General features: G+C 40.0%; 1 protein-coding gene across 1 annotated transcript; it reads right to left on the bottom strand.

The window, feature by feature from the left end:
- Window positions 1-8,350: 8,350 nt before the first annotated feature.
- Window positions 8,351-18,219, bottom strand: slc7a6 (solute carrier family 7 member 6). The gene is made up of 10 exons (XM_063882629.1): window positions 18,102-18,219; window positions 14,028-14,580; window positions 13,826-13,951; window positions 12,589-12,733; window positions 12,368-12,491; window positions 11,331-11,434; window positions 11,120-11,216; window positions 9,573-9,722; window positions 8,818-9,001; window positions 8,351-8,731 (listed from the first exon to the last, which is right to left on the bottom strand). The coding sequence occupies exons 2-10, from the start codon at window positions 14,503-14,505 to the stop codon at window positions 8,664-8,666; spliced, it is 1,476 nt and encodes a 491-aa protein (XP_063738699.1). The 5' UTR covers window positions 14,506-14,580; window positions 18,102-18,219; the 3' UTR covers window positions 8,351-8,663.
- Window positions 18,220-18,726: the final 507 nt, after the last annotated feature.

The following is an 18,726-nucleotide window of genomic DNA, read 5'->3' as shown; positions in this document are numbered from 1 at the left end:
AAAACGTGTATCTTTCCTGTTCTGGTCCTGGATCACATGATGAGTTTTGCTCCACCCCTCTCAATTCATAGGAAATTAAAATGTCCGTCTATAGCTCACAATGAACAGATGAACTATATGTAATACTACACCTGAATTGTTTCTGTTAAGTATTATTGTTTGACTGTTAAGATGTTTACTTACATTAAGGTGAATCAAACTGTTTTATGTTGAGAGTGCTTCAGCAGACATCCCTGATCAACTGTAGAATCCAAAGGAATGACAAATCTCAGGTTGAAAGAGATATGTTCTGTAGCTGTAGGGTTAAACCTTTAATTTACCATCTCTAGAGTTACAGTAGTTGGTGATGTATTAAGAGGCAGCAGATCATTTGGATTTAGCTACGTTATTAGTAGTAATTTAACAATGACAGCAGATAGTCGGGTGCAAAATAACAAGTAGATATGTATATCATTTTAAATGTATCGTGTTTGCAACTGTGGTAAATGAATTCAGCAGAACAAAGGCAGATTCATTTATAGATGGTGCTACTTAAATTCATAATCACAATTTAGTTACATTCTCAAAGGCTCAGTCCTGACTTACTACAGTTATCTACCTAATGCTAACAGCTAACGTTAATCCAGAATTTAACAAACAACCCGGTTAACCAACAGCTCACTAACTTTCAAATTTAGCATTACATTTGCTTAAACTCAAATGCTTTCTTAAAGGGGATTAAATTAAGCAGTTTCAAACCCAAACAGCCGGTGCAATAATTGTCAAGTGTAATGAAAGGGGTTAGCGGACAGTGCTCACTTAGCTAGCTTTTTCGCATTTAGCCCGTTAGATTGTCATAAACCACTTTGTAAGAGATCAACTTTACGTATCGTAATTGTAATAAAACTGCTTTCTTGCAACTAAAGAGGTTTCATTGTTAGCAAATAAAGTAGGAACTCATTCTCAAACAATGAATGTGCAACATATTCTTTTCCCTTGATAAATGTGTATAAATACTGTCAATTCATTTCTTCAGCTTCACCTCCTATTTTTCTTTCCCCAACATCTGAGCAGAAATCACGTGAGGTCTGCATAGCGTCTGCGCCACGTGGTCCACCCACCTGATTGTGTGGACCCCCTCTCATGGACGAGATCTGAGGGGCCACTGGAAATATGATTTAACCACTCTCAAATGCTTGCTTAATTAGCTATTCAGTTTACGCCTAGGTAAGAACACAGAATAAAAGTTCCTCTCTGTCTTTAAGTAGAGGAGGACTTGAGAGAATGTACTCTGGATTTGAATACCAATACTACATTTGGGAAAAATGAAAGAAGTATAGGTATTCTTTTTGCTTTAACAGCTCGACTTGCTGCATAGCGTCAATTCGTGGCAGAAAGTCGCTTGCTTCTTCCCAGTGATCTGTCCAAAATAACACCAAACATTGTCTGTTCTTTTTATTCTAACATAATGTATAATTTTTTGACCTTTGTAGACCAAACTCTTCGTAGGCTACATTATATGGTTTCCTTTTTAGGTCAGCTCAGGTGTGGTGTAATGTCGCCCTCGTGTGGTGACAGTGCGTTATAGCTACTGGCTTTATCTCCACTACAGTTTACAGTACACCCTGAAACACTGTCCTTCACTTTACAGAACGCACCGTGCTATGTTGCAGCTCTAAAATATCTTTGTAAAATATTTTTCTTTTTTTTACATTTTAATTAATAATCTCCTATAGGTAACACCACACATCAGAGTTTGTTGTAAAACGATTTGTACCCATAGACAGCAACACTTTTCTTCCAATTATCAAGCAACATATTAGTATACAGTCAGAATATAACTTACATGTTAGGAGTTGGATTTTAAAACCTCCTACAATTTAAAGGAAATATGAACAATGTAACCTGACTTTCTGGGACCCAGGCCTAACTGCCTAGGGGTTACAAATTGAACCTTTTTAAAAGTTTTTTATTTTCCTTCAAATTAGAGCTCTGTAAAAAAAAATATTAGTATGACAATATAGTCATACATACCTTTTGATATCAAAATACAATATCCACTGTAAACATGAACCCCAGACCCCAAACAAAGACATTTCATCTAGTTTTGACTTTTTATTTGAAATACAATTTGATCAAGACAAACGTTTGTATCAACAAATTCAACATTAAATTGCGCCTCCATCTCCTCTTCATGTTTCCTTTCATTGAATGTTCTCCTCTCTTCTGTTTAGCATATTTGCTCATCTCTTCACTGTTGTTGAATCCTCTCCACTCATCTTCTTTATTCTGTAAAAAATAATCATAAAATAAAATCTTCACAGAATGAAGGTGAACAGATGAGTTTTTCATCAATACATCAAATCTGATTTCCCCCAAAATGATATTTACCTTTGATATGAGAGAGGTAGAACTACATGTTGCCCTCCTTCCTCTTCCTCTCCTCACTCCTCTCCCTAAACACAACTCCCAGGCAAAAGTGAATAAAAGTCAAACGACCTGTGGAACGTTGAAGTGAATCTAATGAAATGTGGTGACCCCTAGATAATGAGATTCTTTTAACCGTTTTTGGTCATGCTTTATTTTGATAACGTGAACTTCATAAAAGTCTAAACATTAGATAAAACGAAATGTACCTTTTTGCATCAGAGGTCACACTTAGTTTTGCCTCCCACCTCCTCAGCTTTCTCCTCCTCTCCTCTCTCATCTTTCTAAACTCAAATGACAGACCAAATTGAAAAATTGTTACAAACTTGAAATAACATGTGAACAGAAGAAGATGACTTTCTGAAAGTTATAACACACGATAAATAAATGTACCTTTTTGCATCAGAGGTCACACTTAGTTTTGCCCCCCCACCTCCTCTCCTCACACCTCCTCTCCTCTCTCTGAAAGACACATTTAAAACAAGGGAAGTTATGGTTTAGAAATCTGGGGTAAAAAGTATTCATTAATAACTATCACTCTCTATCAGTTGTGATGAAGAGAAATATACTTTATATGAAGTCTTACTTTCTTTGAGGGTTTACACTTAACATTGCCTCCCACCTCCTCACCTCTCCTCTCTGTAGAAGTAAATGACAGACCAAAGTGTATAATAGTTTCAGACTTTAAATAGCGTGTGTACAGATGAAGTGAACTGAAAGTTATGAGATTAGATAAATAGACTCCTATCTTTTTTGTGTGATAGGTCACGCTTCATTTGGCCCTCCTCCCTCCCTCCTCCCTCCTCTCCTCTATTTAAAGAAACGAATGCAGACGCTGATCGATAACAGCACAAATGTTAAGAGCCAAAAGTGATGTATTATCCAGCTGAGTAAAATGTATATTTACCTTTGATATGAGACTTCATACTTGCCCTCTTCTTCTCTTCTTTCCTGTCCTTCGTCTTCCCTTACTGTTTCTTCTTCTCTATTTTTATGACCTCGTCACATCTCCTCTCTCTGTTCTCTTCTCATCTCTGCTCTCGTTTCCTTCCCTCTTTAACTCAGCTCCCCTACCCACTACAGTTACCCCCCAAGTGCGGCCCTTGCTCTGAGGTACCTGCGCTGCAGACTCTTCTTAGATAAGGTGGGCATAGACATGACATATGGACCCCCTGACATGGTGTCTCCATCCCTTTCCTTCTCTGCACAGAGGAGCTTCACTGGGGGGTCCAAACACGTTGGAGGTTCACGCTGTCCCCCCCAAGATCCCATCCATCTGTGCAGACACCTTGCCTGAGTCATGGTGCAGCGACAAGGACCCGGTTCTCACCAGAGCGGGGGTCCTCACATCTGATACATCTTATTATAACACAGTTGAGTTTGAATTCAAAAATAGTTCCAGTTTAAATAAATCGATTCAATTAAGGGTTAGCAATTACATTTTAAAAAATCTACTTAGTTTAGCTAAATGCAATGAGAAAGAGAAATGTGACTTCAGTTGAAGCGCAGAAGCGTCCCCCCCACCCTTGCGGGGGAGAGCAAGAGAAGGAGCTAGAAGAGGGAGAGGAGGAGCATGAAGAGGTAGAGGAGGAGAAAGACAGGCTCAGACTTACCTGCAGCTTCAGTGCCTCTCCTGCTCCTCCTGCTGTCAGCCTGCTCCATCACTTCATCAGAAACCTCAGGTTCTTCATCTACTTCTGCTTAGGGGCAGGTCTACCCGGGGAGCCAGGTTGAGGAGCCAATCCTGCGCAGGATGAGGTGGAGGCCGTGGAGCTGGCTGGGGTCTGGCGGGAGGAAAGCTGACCACCCGGGGCGCTGGTCCATCTGGAGGTTAAAATAAAAACCATGTTAACATACCATACCACTTAAAATATCTCAATATTAAAACAAATATATATTTGTATTTGGAATGTAATAATACTAAACATTAGCTGACTTTTGCTAATGTTGGACACTGCACCTTTATGTATTTATAAAAAAAAATTGTCTAATGTTCCTGACTCTTTACGCTTCTTACCATGTTCCTCAGTGGACTGAACGGAGCGGAGCCAGGTGAGGAGCCGGGTGAGGAGACAGGTGTAGCTGGGTTCCTGAGAAGGCGAGGCGAAGGCTGCCGGGCTGGCTGCAGTTTGGCAGGACAGCTGTCCACTTCTTTGCCTTGACCATCTGAAGATAAAAACAACACATCATGTTAACATACCATGAAGTGTGATACCTTGATGTAACTTTCTCACATCACAAATGAATTTAAAAATCCCAATAATAGCAAAGATATACATTTATTTGTAATGCAATAATACTAGCATTAATATCCTACAATGAAATGATACCCATGTATTATCTGAGGAGTCCTTACATATGTCAACATGTGTTGGTAATACAAGGTATAAAACAAGCCAACTGTGAGTATTTTAACGCTCCAGGCTGAAATAAGGACTCAAAGAAGGCAATGAAACTGAGCCAAAGAAAGAAGCAACACAATTTGATTATGCCTTTCAGTGAAGTTGATATTTATAATTACGTAATTATGGATACAGATTTGATACTAAGGAGACAAGTTTAGAATAAATGTTTCAATCCTTTAAAATTAGCCAAAATTGTCCCACTACTATATTTAGATGCAAATAGTCAATCAATAAGACAAACCACAGTATGTAGAATTAGGTTTAGAATAAAATAAGAAAAAGTCAATAATGACAGATGGTGTACATAGATAAATGAGAAATATATTTTCTGATGCTTTGTTAACAAGACAGTGGGTTACATCAACATGTCTGACTGTATATTAATGGCAAGCTGAAATTAATGAATTCAAAATCAACTTAAATGTCCTCCTGACTTCAACTAATATTCAGAATATAGTTTTTAATCACAATAAAATAAAGGATTAGGCTGTAAAACGGCCATGAACGGTCCAACAGTAGCCTAGTCAGACGGACGTAGTCAATCTTATGCCGTTATTATGTGATTTATGATCATATTGAAATATTATGGGGTAAATGCTGTCACTACTTGCAACACTTGTGGTCCATATCGATAAGAAAATGTAAAATATATGGAGAAACATTTTGTTGCTAGCATGCTAACATTTCAACTGGACAAACAGACGGTAGTATTTGGTCACATCCGTTTCTCATCAGTCATATTTGATTAATTTGCACTTAAAATGAAATATATTACAAGTACTGACTGTTATATTGATGACTTTTGAGGGTTTTGGAAAGCGAATGTGGAAAATACATTGAAAACAACATGGGTTTGAAAAGTTGGGGGGAAAATTCCCATCTACCATGAAAAAAGCTCTGTAATAAGTGACAGTAGGCTTAGGTAGAGATCCGGAAGCAAAACATGACAGGTTGTTGTTTTTTTTTCAGAGAAATTGTCGAGTAAAAGGAGCAATTTGCAGTTGTTCTCTGACAGTCGCAAGGTTTGTGATGGTTTAAATTAACATCATGCAGCTAGAGACGAAGCAAAGCAACCAGGGAACGATCACAGTCCGGATCACCCTGCCTCTAACATAGCATTGAATATCATTATATTACTAAATTAACACCAAATATCGTCTGTTGTTTTTATTCCTAACTAATGTATAATTGTTTGACATTTATACACCAAACTCTTCTTAGGCTACATAATATGGGTTCATTTTTAGGGAGTGAAGTCAACTCAGTGGTGTAATGTCGGCCTCTGTGATGCCAGTGCGTTATGCTCTACTGGCTTTATCTCCACTACAGTTTAAAGTACACCGTGAAACACTGTCCTTCACTTTACAGAATGCACTGTGCTATGTTGTAGTACAGTTATACGCTTCCCTCCATTGTAATGACGCAGTTGAAGACACAGAAAGCCCAATTTTCAGAATAAGGGACAGAAGTTTAGGTTAAAAAATTACATGAATTAAAAATTATTTTTACATTTCCTCTATAGGCCTACCTGTCTGTCAAATTAGACCAAATCTACACGGTCTGTTGAAAGAGGATCGCATCAAAATGTATTTTCGGTAGGCCCTACAGGAATTGATGGTCGTATTTTACAATGTCACCTTTCATATGATTTGATTTTAGTAGTGGTGAAAACGGATGCAATTAGCCTTAGTTTCATTTCATTATAAAGTAAATATCCTTGCAAAATAGTCACATCTTAAACATTGAGCATCTGAAAATGATATTTTATAGACCAAACCAAGTCACTTTCTGTGTACTGTAATACTGCCCCCCTGTGGCGGCCGTGCGTTATAACCTCAGTTTACGGGTCAAAGAGAAAAAAAGAGGGGATTTCATTTATTAACTTTACAGTATATAATGCTCTTGTTATGACTCAGACAAATACAGTTGTGTATTGTACTGTTTTTTTCCCTGGTCTGATACGCAGGTGGTCTAACGCATCTCTGCTTGTCTGGCTAACATCTCTCAGTGGATGTCTGCTCACCACCTGAAGCTCAACGTGAACAAGATTGAGCTGCTCTTCATCTCAGGTAAGGACTCTTCCATCCACGATCTTCCCATCCACATATGTACCTTTGTTGTTTCCCCGAGTCAGACTGCAAGGAGTCTGGGTGTGACCCTGGACGACCGGCTGAACTTCACTGCTAACATCGCTGCTACAACCCGATCCTTCAGAAACACTGTGTACAACAGCAGGAGGATACGTCCCCTACTGTCCCAGGAGGATGGATAAACTCACCTCAGCCATCACATGGAAAATAACTGTTTTATTTAGTTAAAAATGAAAGACAGACCTACTTAAAGGCAATGGAGGATGATGACTCAAAGTCTTCACATAGCAGCAGACAGAAATACATTTTCTTCCCTTTGAACAGGATAGACAATTCATGGTATATATATATATACACAGTGGGGCAAAAAAGTATTTAGTCAGCCACCAATTGTGCAAGTTCTCCCATTTAAAAAGATGAGAGATGCCTGTAATTTTCATCATAGGTACACTTCAACTATGAGAGACAGAATGGGGGAAACAATCCAGGAAATCACATTGTAGGATTTGTAATGAATTAATTGGTAAATTCCTCTGTAAAATAAGTATTTGGTCACCTACAAACAAGCAAGATTTCTGGCTCTCACAGACCTGTAACTTCTTCTTTAAGAGGCTCCTCTGTCCTCCACTCGTTACCTGTATTAATGGCACCTTTTTGAACTCGTTATCAGTATAAAAGACACCTGTCCACAACCTCAGACAGTCATACTCCAAACTCCACTATGGCCAAGACCAAAGAGCTGTCAAAGGAGACCAGAGACAAAATTGTAGACCTGCACCAGGCTGGGAAAACTGAATCTGCAATAGGTAAGCAGCTTGGTGTGAAGAAATCAACTGTGGGAGCAATTATTAGAAAATGGAAGGGTAAAGGAAAGAATGAATGGGGCCATGTATCGTGAGATTTTGAGTGAAAACCTCCTTCCATCAGCAAGGGCACTGAAGATGAAGCGTGGCTGGGTCTTTCAGCATGACCATGATCCCAAACACACCGCCAGGGCAACGAAGGAGTAGTTTCGTAAGAAGCATTTCAAGGTCCTGGAGTGGCCTAGCCAGTCTCCAGATCTCAACCCCATAGAAAATCTTTGGAGGGAGTTGAAAGTCCGTGTTGCCCAGCGACAGCCCCAAAACATCACTGCTTTAGAGGAGATCTGCATGGAGGAATGGGCCAAAATACCAGCAACAGTGTGTGAAAACCTTGTGAAGACTTACAGAAAACGTTTGACCTCTGTCATTGCCAACAAAGGGTATATAACAAAGTATTGAGATGAACTTTTGTTATTGACCAAATACTTATTTTCCACAATCATTTGAAAATAAATTCTTTAAAAATCCTACAATGTGATTTCCTGGATTTTTTTTTCTCATTTTGTCTCTCATAGTTGAGGTGTACTTATGATAAAAATGACAGGCCTCTATCATCTTTTTAAATGGGAGAACTTGCACAATTGGTGGCTGACTAAATACTTTTTTGCCCCACTGTATATATACTGCTTGTCAACAAAAACAATGCAATCCTTTAAAAATAGAGGTAATTAAATAACATGATGGAGCAAATGTAACAGTATCCACAATATGTCTCGGAGTTTTTGAATATCCAGGAATTCCATGATTCATCTGCATGTGAATGAGGGCACCTGTGGCAGCAGTTCCGTTTTGTAAACAAGTCAGTGGAGTCTGAAAGCTTCACTGTGGTAACCAGTACATTAAACTCCTTTTACCCACACAAAAACACCAGTGAGGATTCAGAGATTGCTGCTTCAAAGCTATTCACTTTTGTCCATCTCTGTCAGTACACAGTAGCAAATGTGCTGAGTGCAGTGAGTGAGGGAACCTGCAGGAAGAAGAGACGACAGCATGAGAGGGGGTGAGGTGCAGCTAAAGGGTGCCTGATGTGTGCCGGATGTACAGTGCACTCACGCAGTAGCTTAGTGATGATGGGGGGCCGTTTGGACTCTGGTTGATAGATGCCAAAGAAGTAGATGGGGACCCCTGACAGGGCGATGCCAATGCCAATCAGGGAGTTGATGGTGTCGCAGTAGAGAGGAACCGCCACCAGGAACACAGTACACATGCAGAAAATCACCGGGAACACTAAAGACAGCTTTCAGAATAGAAACACAAGACAAAAAATGGATACACTTTATTGGCTTTGACATGACAGTGTAATAGGGTCATTGTAAGTAAAGAAAAAATGTAGCCGGCTGAGGCGATAAGTATTCTGGGAAAAAATGAATTCCGCAGATTAAAGTTGTACATTCACAAGAAACAAACTTTGATATTCTATGAAAGTGGTATAACCCCCCAAAAAAGAAATACTAAATGTGGAAAAAATTTCAATATTCTACAAGATTATAAAATCATACATTTAAGAGAGAATATTCCTTAAAATCAGAATGTAACAAAAAAATATTATCTGAGATATTTAAGTTAAAATGAACATTCAGAAAAAACCAACATCTTGAGAATGATATTAAAATCATGTATTTACGAGGTGGAAAAAGAACAATTCTCTGAGATAATAAAAACCATACAAGTAAACCAACTACTGATCACATGTTAACTGCTACTCTGCACAGAATCAACCCTCTGGCTTCTACTGGGAACTAAATAAGTATCAGAATTACACAATGGACGGATGCGTGGTATTTGCATGTTGATTGAACCGCTCTTACTTTGAGGGGTCGGGGTCTGTCGGGCTCTTTCCAGCGCAGGTAGATCTGTCCGGCGATGGACAGCCCCATGAAGAACCAGTAGCTGAAGCTGTAGTAGTTGATGAGCTGGAAAACGTCCTCCACGGTCAGGTAGATCAGAGACATGACACACTGGACAGAGAACAGAGGAAGGAAGGGAGGATTAAAACAGTCTCGTGACTCCATTGTGGAGGTGGATCAGTGTTATAAAGACCAAAGAGACATATTTATAAGCAGGAAAAGAGCTGCCAGATAGTTTGAGTTTCCATAAGCGCTAAGTGGTCTGGCACCATCGTAAAGGTATTTTAATCCCCTGCCCCTCTAAAACATTACGCTTGCAGGGTGCAGGTATGTTAGTGGGGCCCAGAGTCCACAAAACCAGGTCAGGAGTCAGAGCGTTCGCCTAACAAGCTTTCTTTCTCTGGAACTTTCTTCCTGTTTTTATCAGAGATGTGTAAGGAGACTCACAAAGTGTCAGAAAATACAACCCTTTCTATTTTCCTCCTTACCCACAACTCTAAAAACGGGGAAACAAACGAGGTGATCCAGACTTGCTTTCTTTATGACATAATAAAGAAAGTGTGGGCTGGCTTTAGATTGAACTCCTGGTAACGTCCCGCCCACGTAACACGTCTCAACCTATCGTCCCCAATATACAGTTGTGAGCTGAATCCCTTCTGCAGCACCTGTGTGTGTGTGTGTGTGTGTGTGTGTGTGTGTGTGTGTGTGTGTGTGTGTGTGTGTGTGTGTGTGTGTGTGTTCAGCAGGATGTCTGCAGGAGGGACTTAAGAGTTGGTGTATATATAATACATATAATGTATCTGTTCTAGTGGTAAACACTGAGAAAGAACAAGCTATGTGCTGTATCAGAAACAATGTGCGACGTGTTTGGAAGTAATATGGTCTGTTTTTACATTAGCAAGCATCGCTAACACTCGGAGCTAACGCTGTAGCTACTGGAGAGACTATGTGTAATATAAAAGGTATTGTCCTTGTGGTAAACCCCATGAGAGAGAAACGTTTGAGCTCCATACTGTTTCAGAAATAATGCTTGATGTGGTTTGGAACATAATATGGCGTTTAATCAAAGCAGCGTTTAGTTTTCTGCTGGTAGAAACTTCTCTCTTCAGACAGAGCTGCATGCTCTCCAAAGGGGCGTGTCCAGCTTCAGCTCAGCTCGAATTTAAAGTGACAGTCTCAGAATCAGCACTTCAGGAACAGGGCTGAAATAGAGAGGGATGAGGCATGCTACAATGGGTGATCTGTTTGGTGTTTAGAGCAAAACACTTAACAGACATGTTTTGTATATTGCCCTACAATATATTTTATAAATAAAGCATGATTGGGGACCTTTACAATTTGAGACAAAAACTCAAACTTATGCCGCAAATGATGAAATATGTATAACACAGCCAAACCGTCGAACAAGTAGAAAGCTAAAAGCATCCCTAGTGATTCATGAGGGCTCAAATGAAGTTTCCTGTACTTCCTCTTGCTAGAATCCAATAATAATCGATCTGTTTTCGTACATTGAACATGAGAGCGGGGATGGGGGTGAACCTCTCTATGTGGATCATGGACAGAGCGTCTGGGAGGTGGCCCTCACGAGAGCCCACGAAGAACAACCTGCACACAAGAAAACACAAATGAAGACGGATAACTCCACACTGAGCGAAGTATATTATGAAATAACCCTTGCAGATCGTTTCTGCGGTGCGAGTGTTTGTGAGTGTGTTGTACCTGGATGCAGCTATGATGGAGGCATTGAGTCCTCCATAGCAGGACAGAGCCACAGCTATGGGGATGGTCCAGCTCATCACACCCAGCGTGTGATCCGCAAACGTCTGAACACACACACATACAGGTTAGGCAACTGCACTTAAACACATGCAGCAGCTCTACGTCTCATCTGCATATTTTGTAAAAAAAAAAGCTTTACTACGGAACCCCTTAGAGGCAAGTGAGAGAAAAATGTAATGTGGAGATTTGCTTTCTGAATTGTCCTGTGTGTATGACTTCATAATAGGCAAAACAGTTCTGACAGGTTCTTTCTCCCTTTATTTATTTTTTATCTGTGAAACAAAATATAGACTGATATTTTTTTTAATATGGCAGGAATGTTACTTACCTTGCTAACACACAAAAAGTACCTTGTGTTTAAAAGTGTATTAAGAAATGTAAACTCACCCGGGAGTAAACAATCATGCTTTAAGTCCTATTTAGAATATTGAGTGGGTGTGCATGTTAGCATTATGTCGCCAAATTAGTACTACAACAAACACTTACTGAAAATAAATACAGCTCCGGAAAAAATGAAGAGACCACTCCAAATGTTTCTTAAATCTCTATCTCTACACGTATGGCAGCCATTCCAGTGTCTGTTGAATTCCAACACCGAAAAATTGTCAGTAGTTTTTAGAATACAATAAAAATAAAAAAACATACCTATAAATAATAAAACAAGAGAAAATGATCATGCTAAAGTGGTCTCATTTTTTTCCAGAGCTGTATCAGGCTAAAATCATTTTTCTCACCTGCTTTCAAATATGAGAAAAAAGTGGAAAATATCGTTTTCATCTAACTAAAGAAAAACTGCAAGTATCACAGATGAAAAAATTATAATCAATAAACCTAGGAATATGATACTGTACTGGCATACACTATTTTTCACTTTTTCTTTACTGATAAACAAAGGAACAAAATAAGTTTGTATCAGAAAATGAATCACCGGATTCTCTCTTGCCTCTCAGGGCTTCTGTACATTACAGCTAACCCACCACTGCCACTGCGTCACTGTCCAGTATAGCGCTGACATCCAGCACAGCATAGTAGGCCACGTTAGTGAGGATGTAGATGATGGTGACGATGGGCATAGAGATGGCGATGGCCAAGGGCAGGTTCCTAAAACAACACAGCGTTGGATTATTAGCAAGCTTATTTAAGTATCGAGAAATGCCTCTGTCCACACCTTCTACAGAAAAGGAAGCACCAAAGTTACTTCTCAGGGTTCTTGATCTCCTCAGTGACAAAGTTGAGAGTGTCCCAGCCCGAGTACGAGAAGAGGGCAGAGTAGAGCGCCAGAGCGATGTTGCCAGGGTCTGTGGACGATCCCTGAAAGGATGATTCAAAGTTGCTTGTGTTACCTAAGAGAGAGACACAATAATTAACTTGGTACAATATGTCACTGTGCATGGATCAGATCATCACTCTGCTGTGTCATTTCAGACTTGAAGCTAAGTGTGAGCTGTTCAGCCATGATGTTATATCTAAACATGTTAAATATTGATAATAACGTCGGTTCCTAGGCCACTGCCGAGGTGCCCTTGAGCAAGGCACCTAACCTCCATCTGCTCCCTTGGCCCCGGGTACCTGGCTGCCTCTCTGCTCTGCCACCTCTCCTCTGCATGTGGTTGTGTGTGCATGTATTTTCTCTGTGTTTGTGCATGTATATCCTCTGTGTGTTTAATGTGTGTCAACACAACAGAGTAGAGAAAGCATTGAGGTCCATTACCCAGAATACAGCGCAGGACATAATAATGGTGGAGAAAATTGCGTGTACCCACTTGGAACCCAAAATGAATGTTAAAAAAATTGTAAATAGTGTTTACCAACAGCAGTGCACAGGCTTATCAATGAATTATTTCAGCTTTCATTTTTCATTTTAATTTAGCTTCCGCACTCCTACCCCCAAAGTTCTTTTTAATGGGAATACTATATTCTGCAAAAAAAGATTTCTTTGGTATTTACCATAAATAATATTAAGTATTGAGCATTAGGTATTTGCATGTGTTTATTTCTCTAAAGACTATTTATTGATTAACTTACCAGACAATTATGCTGTATGGTAATATACTGTATATCATTATTGAGATTTTAACCGTATCACCTGGCCCTCAGTCAGAGTCTAGGGCCCTGTAAAGAGCTCTAACACACAGAGAGAACAACACTGTGAAGGTGAGTCCTGGTTTTTATGATGACTTACATTTGATTATTTGTTCTATAAAATGTTCTATTAAATTAAATACACATTTGAAAACAAATGTATGGTGTACTTAATGTTTTTAGTTTAAGCTCTGAAGTGGTTTTTAAATCTATGAAAAGTTGGTCGAGAAATATTTCCAGGGGTGCCTTGGTAAAAAAAAAGGCGGGAACCACTGGTCTAGGGCCCTGTAAACAGCCCTAACACACAGAGAGAAGAACACTGTGAAGGAGAGTCCTGTAGAGACATCCCTCACCCTGGCACAGCTTGACGATGCCGGTGATGATGATGACGATGAGTGCTGCCACCTTGGCGTAGGTGAAGGTGTCCTGCACGCGGGTTCCCCACTTCACATACGCAGAGTTGATGAACGTTAGCAAACCTACGGGAGGGACAGAAACACTTCAGAGATGCTCTTTGAATTCACTCCTGCAGGAACACGAGCAGACAGCACTCACATATACAGGCGGCAGCGATGAGCCTGGCTGCTGCGTATGGCGGCTCGCAGGTGGGAAAGAGCGGCTGCACCAGGTAGTTTGCAAACGTAATGGCTATGACCGCCTGGCTGGTGGGCTCGATGATCAACAAAGAAGTCCACAGGCGAATGAACGCAATGAAGCCTCCGAAAGACTCCAGGATGTATGCATAAGAAGCCCCTGATTTGGTGATGGTGGTGCCCAGCTCCGCGTAGCAGAGGGCCCCTATGACAGAGAACACCCCCCCGATGGCCCAGATGACCAGCGACAGCCCGTAGGAGGCGCTGTAGATGAGCACGCCCTTGGGGGAGACGAAGATGCCAGAGCCAATCATGTTCCCCACGATCAGGCTGACCCCGTTGAGCAGCGAGATCTCCTTCTTCAGCTGCATGCTCTCTTTGGGAGCCTGAGCGTGATGGGAGGAGCCGTTCATCTTCTGGGATTCCTCGTGGTCGGCCATGGTGCCGCCGTCTCAGACCCTCAAAGATGTGGACGCTGCAGACTGAAGTCCCCGTCTGGCAACCTCTGGAGCAACCTGTCCAACACAGGAAGATGTAACACGTCATCGTTGATGATGCAGAGCGGGGCTGAATGCCAGAGGCGTGACTCAGAAGAGTTTCTAAAATTAATCTATAATGTGTCAGACAGGGGTGAAAGACAAGTCATGAGCAGAGAGGGTTGGGAGGAACTGATAACAGAGAGGGCGGAGGGAGTGGAAATGTTAACGGCAGGGGAAGATACATCAAACATAAGAGCCTGAGGTGGAAACTCTTGTTGAAAGTGATTTAGAGGTAGAGTTAGGGTGTTTTAAAGTTGAGTTGTATGAAGTTCTTATTTAAAGTTTATTACCTACATTGGAGGGGGGTCGGTAGCCCCAAGTTTGGCGAAGCAGATAGGAATAAAAATGTACTTCTGAGGACTGGAGCAGCAGCAAAACTTTATTTGATACCCAAATGAAAGGCCCATTTAAAAATAAAATAAAATCCCTATCCGCAAAATAAGTACTTTTATGTTTTAATGCATCTACATTTGTACTTAAACTTTGACATGTTGACTTGTATGTATTTGTACACTGTGTTATAACTTAATTTACTTGACTAGAAATATTTCTTCCACTGCAGATATAATTTCATGCACACTTTGATATTTGGAAGACATTGGAAAACCCAGTGTACAAAGAATAAATGTTATGTTAAAAACCCGTGTGATTTGGGGAATGATAAGTTAAAATGTGCGTAAAACCTACGACCTTATCATCTCCAAACAAAAGATTATATTACATTTTAGATTTGCATAAAGGGCGGGATGGGGGGAGGTGGATTGGGCATGAGCTTACTTGCCCTTGTCTCTTTTTTTGTATTAATAATTTTGTAAAAGATAGAATTTCATGCTCGATAATTCACTTATTTATAAAGGCACAAATGTTGTAAAATGGGTCTGAAGAGAGACTAATCTCCACATAGAGAAGCAGTGGCACTAACTAACAGCATTAGTGTGAAAATAGGGGTGAAATGTACACTTTACAGTACACTAGACGATAAATATAAGGGAATGAGGGCTCAGGTTATTCCACAGGACCGGTGCTGGTGCAGATGTGGGGTGCATGCTTCATTCATTAGGCATCTGTTCCACATGCTCTGACTCACCACCACACACCTGTTTACCTGACCAAAACAGACCATTGGATGACTCAAACAGCCAAGCCGCTGTTAACTTGATCTCATTAGTCGATAACACACACTTCCCCACACACAGGCCAAAATCATGAAGTAACTAAATGCCATATCAAAACACCAATTTGTTCAAACTAGAAGTTAAAGGGGCTCTTTTAACCCTTTCCTGTAGTGTGTTATATAGGTGGTGCATTTTAATGGTCTTCAAAGGCTAAAATCACAAAGCTGCCTCCACATGGAGTTTCTCTCCCACACACTCCCCCCGCGCCAGAAACGCCTCCATTGGACTCCTTTTTTTACTTCCGTGACATAGTGACATGACTAAATAACACTTGCACTTCTACTGGCTAGCGCTCCAAAACATTGTACGTGATAGGCTAAGGGGCAGGAAATCTTTAAACGGTTGACCTAGCCAGCCAGCTAACCAATCAGAGCAGACTGGGCTCTGGTTTCAGACAGAGGGTGAAAACAGGTCTTTATATGCGTGTGTGAACTTGTGTGCGTCGACCTGTGAAATGCAACAATGCAGAGGAAAACCTCACATAGGTGATATAGACCTTGTGATGCTGTAGTTAGCGATACATCGATAGAAAGCATGGACATTCGCGGCAGTCGTAATTTGTATGCAATCATGTGACATGTCACTTGGATGGATTCATTACAAGATCAGCCGGTCTGTTTACCCGCTGCTGCCTGGAAGACACAAAAGCTCTACAAGACTTTTTCGTGTCATTGTGATGTCCTGGTTTGAATTTGGGACGGGGCCTTTTGTCGTCCACCCTCCAAAGGAAGCCAAGTGTACAACAGAGTACATTTCTGCAAGAGGCCTTTAACACACAGGGAGGTGCACCATCGTCCCCTTGCAAAATTCAAAAAAACTTCACGAGCAGCTTTTGGGTTTTTAACTAGAACTCCGTGATCACTTCAAAGCTTATCATTTATCTTACATTATGATCTGTAGAATTACATGATTAGATTGTCAACAGAAAATGAACCTCTTGCGTGTTTAAGAAACAATGCAGTGTTATTTATCAAGCAATTTGACCATTTGTCATTTTAGACTTATTGAGTCAGAAAGAATAAGACTCTGGATTAATTAACTATTTTATTATTTTATTAATCCATAATTTGATCAAAAGTGTTTTGTTCATGGATTAATGATAGTTAAAAATGTCAGAAAAAAGTATTTTTCTCCATTGCAATATAAAGATGTCCTACTTTGTTGGGTTTTGGTCTGATAGAGATATTTAAAGACATCACCTTGGACTTTGAGTAACTGGGATGGATAGTTTATATTCATGTCTGACATTTTATAGACAAAAACAAGTAATGGAGTCACAAAGGAAATAAATGACAATACAAACTAATCTTTAGTTGTAGCTTCTCTTATATTTATTATTTTCTAGCTTTTTTCTGACTGGTGTGTGTTGGCGTATGTTTTCGTCCTAGAAACCAAAATCATCATAATACGTGGATTTGGGAGTTACTGAGTAAACAGGCCGAGTGTCAAAAGAGCTACGTCCAGGACAGTATTGTTCAACCTGTACTATGTGCAGTAGACACGTTTATTAAAAAAACAAACAAGTAAGCATAATTTATAGCATATCGCTAATGCTTAACATAGGTGGATAAATCGCTACTACAATATAGGGTGGGTAGGGTTGAATGATATCAGCTGCTATCATAGCTCTCGTGATTACAACAACTTTTGGCTTTTATAATTTTAGTTTTGAGGATAGGTCCTTAGGGATCAGTCTATTTACTGATACGATGTTAAATTTTTATGATTGATCAATGTATGCTACATAAAAAGCATCGCTATCAAAAAAAAACAAACCAAAACGCTACAAAGCATCCCAAGCCGGCGTTTCCTGAGTAAAAGAAAGCGGCAACAAGTAGCAGCGATTTACTAACCTTGACTTCCGCTTCACACTTTTCAAAATAAAGCCACAATTAACGCCTGTGGAATTCGCTATACTTTTTTTTTTTTTAACTTGTTCGGTTGACGTTAGCTAACTATTTGAGAAGACCCGCTACACAAATGATGGCTTAAAATGCTACCGTGGTTCAAAAAACAATATCTGCGTTCACTTCCGTTCAATAAAATGTCACAGCTAAGGTTATCTTTAAAGAGAGAAAGTAACTCATAAATTTCTTTTTTTTTCAATTATTATTTTGAATACGAACCTCCTAACTTCCTGTAGTGGTCCGGGCTAAATGAGGTTAGCTTACCGGGACTCCAAACAGACGGGACTTCCTTTTGTCCCGTTGCTGTAAAATGGTCCCAATTCAGGTAGCTCTATCCTCAGCGCATACGAAGATAAGTTCCAGTATTTACAGCCTCTTTTTTTTGTTATGCGGCAACACTTTCAGGGCATCTTACCTGTGCTGGTTTACCTCCTCCTGACTAGCTGGTTTGACAGCCAGCCAACGCGGTGTCCATTAGCGAATGCATCAGTACCGGTAAACAACTGGCTGCTGCTGCTGCTGCTTACAAGACGTCATGTGACGCTGCCGCTCACATATATACCACCCCCGTATGACTACAGTATGCATACACATGTGTTAGGGCTATTTAGGGACTATTTCTTATCTGTGATACCACCTAAAGCAGTACAATATAAAGAGAGTCATTATAACCGGAGCATTATTGTTTGTGTTAGAGACATACATTCCCATCACAGCTTAATAAGGAAATTAGCTTACTGGACTAGTCAAAGAGAAAACCTTGTCCCCATACAAATATAGAAATATGTTTAAAATACTATGTAGTGCAAATTCACTGAAAGTTCACTAAAAGTCATTTTTAATTTCTGATTCTGGTTCTGAATAAGTTAAACGTTTAAGGGTTCAAAGGCTTTAATGTCATATGCATAGCTACAGTATGTGGCAATGACTTTCTTAATAACAGGACTCCTCCAACAATGCAACAGATATAAGGCAAAAAACAATAAAACAAATAAAAACAATAAAAAATAGTGCAAGAAAATATTGCAAAGCTAATGTGC

The sequence above is a fragment of the Eleginops maclovinus genome, chromosome 4 (assembly GCF_036324505.1).
Source record: "Eleginops maclovinus isolate JMC-PN-2008 ecotype Puerto Natales chromosome 4, JC_Emac_rtc_rv5, whole genome shotgun sequence".
Taxonomy (NCBI): domain Eukaryota; kingdom Metazoa; phylum Chordata; class Actinopteri; order Perciformes; family Eleginopidae; genus Eleginops; species Eleginops maclovinus.
This window is presented reverse-complemented; position numbering and strand designations above follow the sequence as displayed.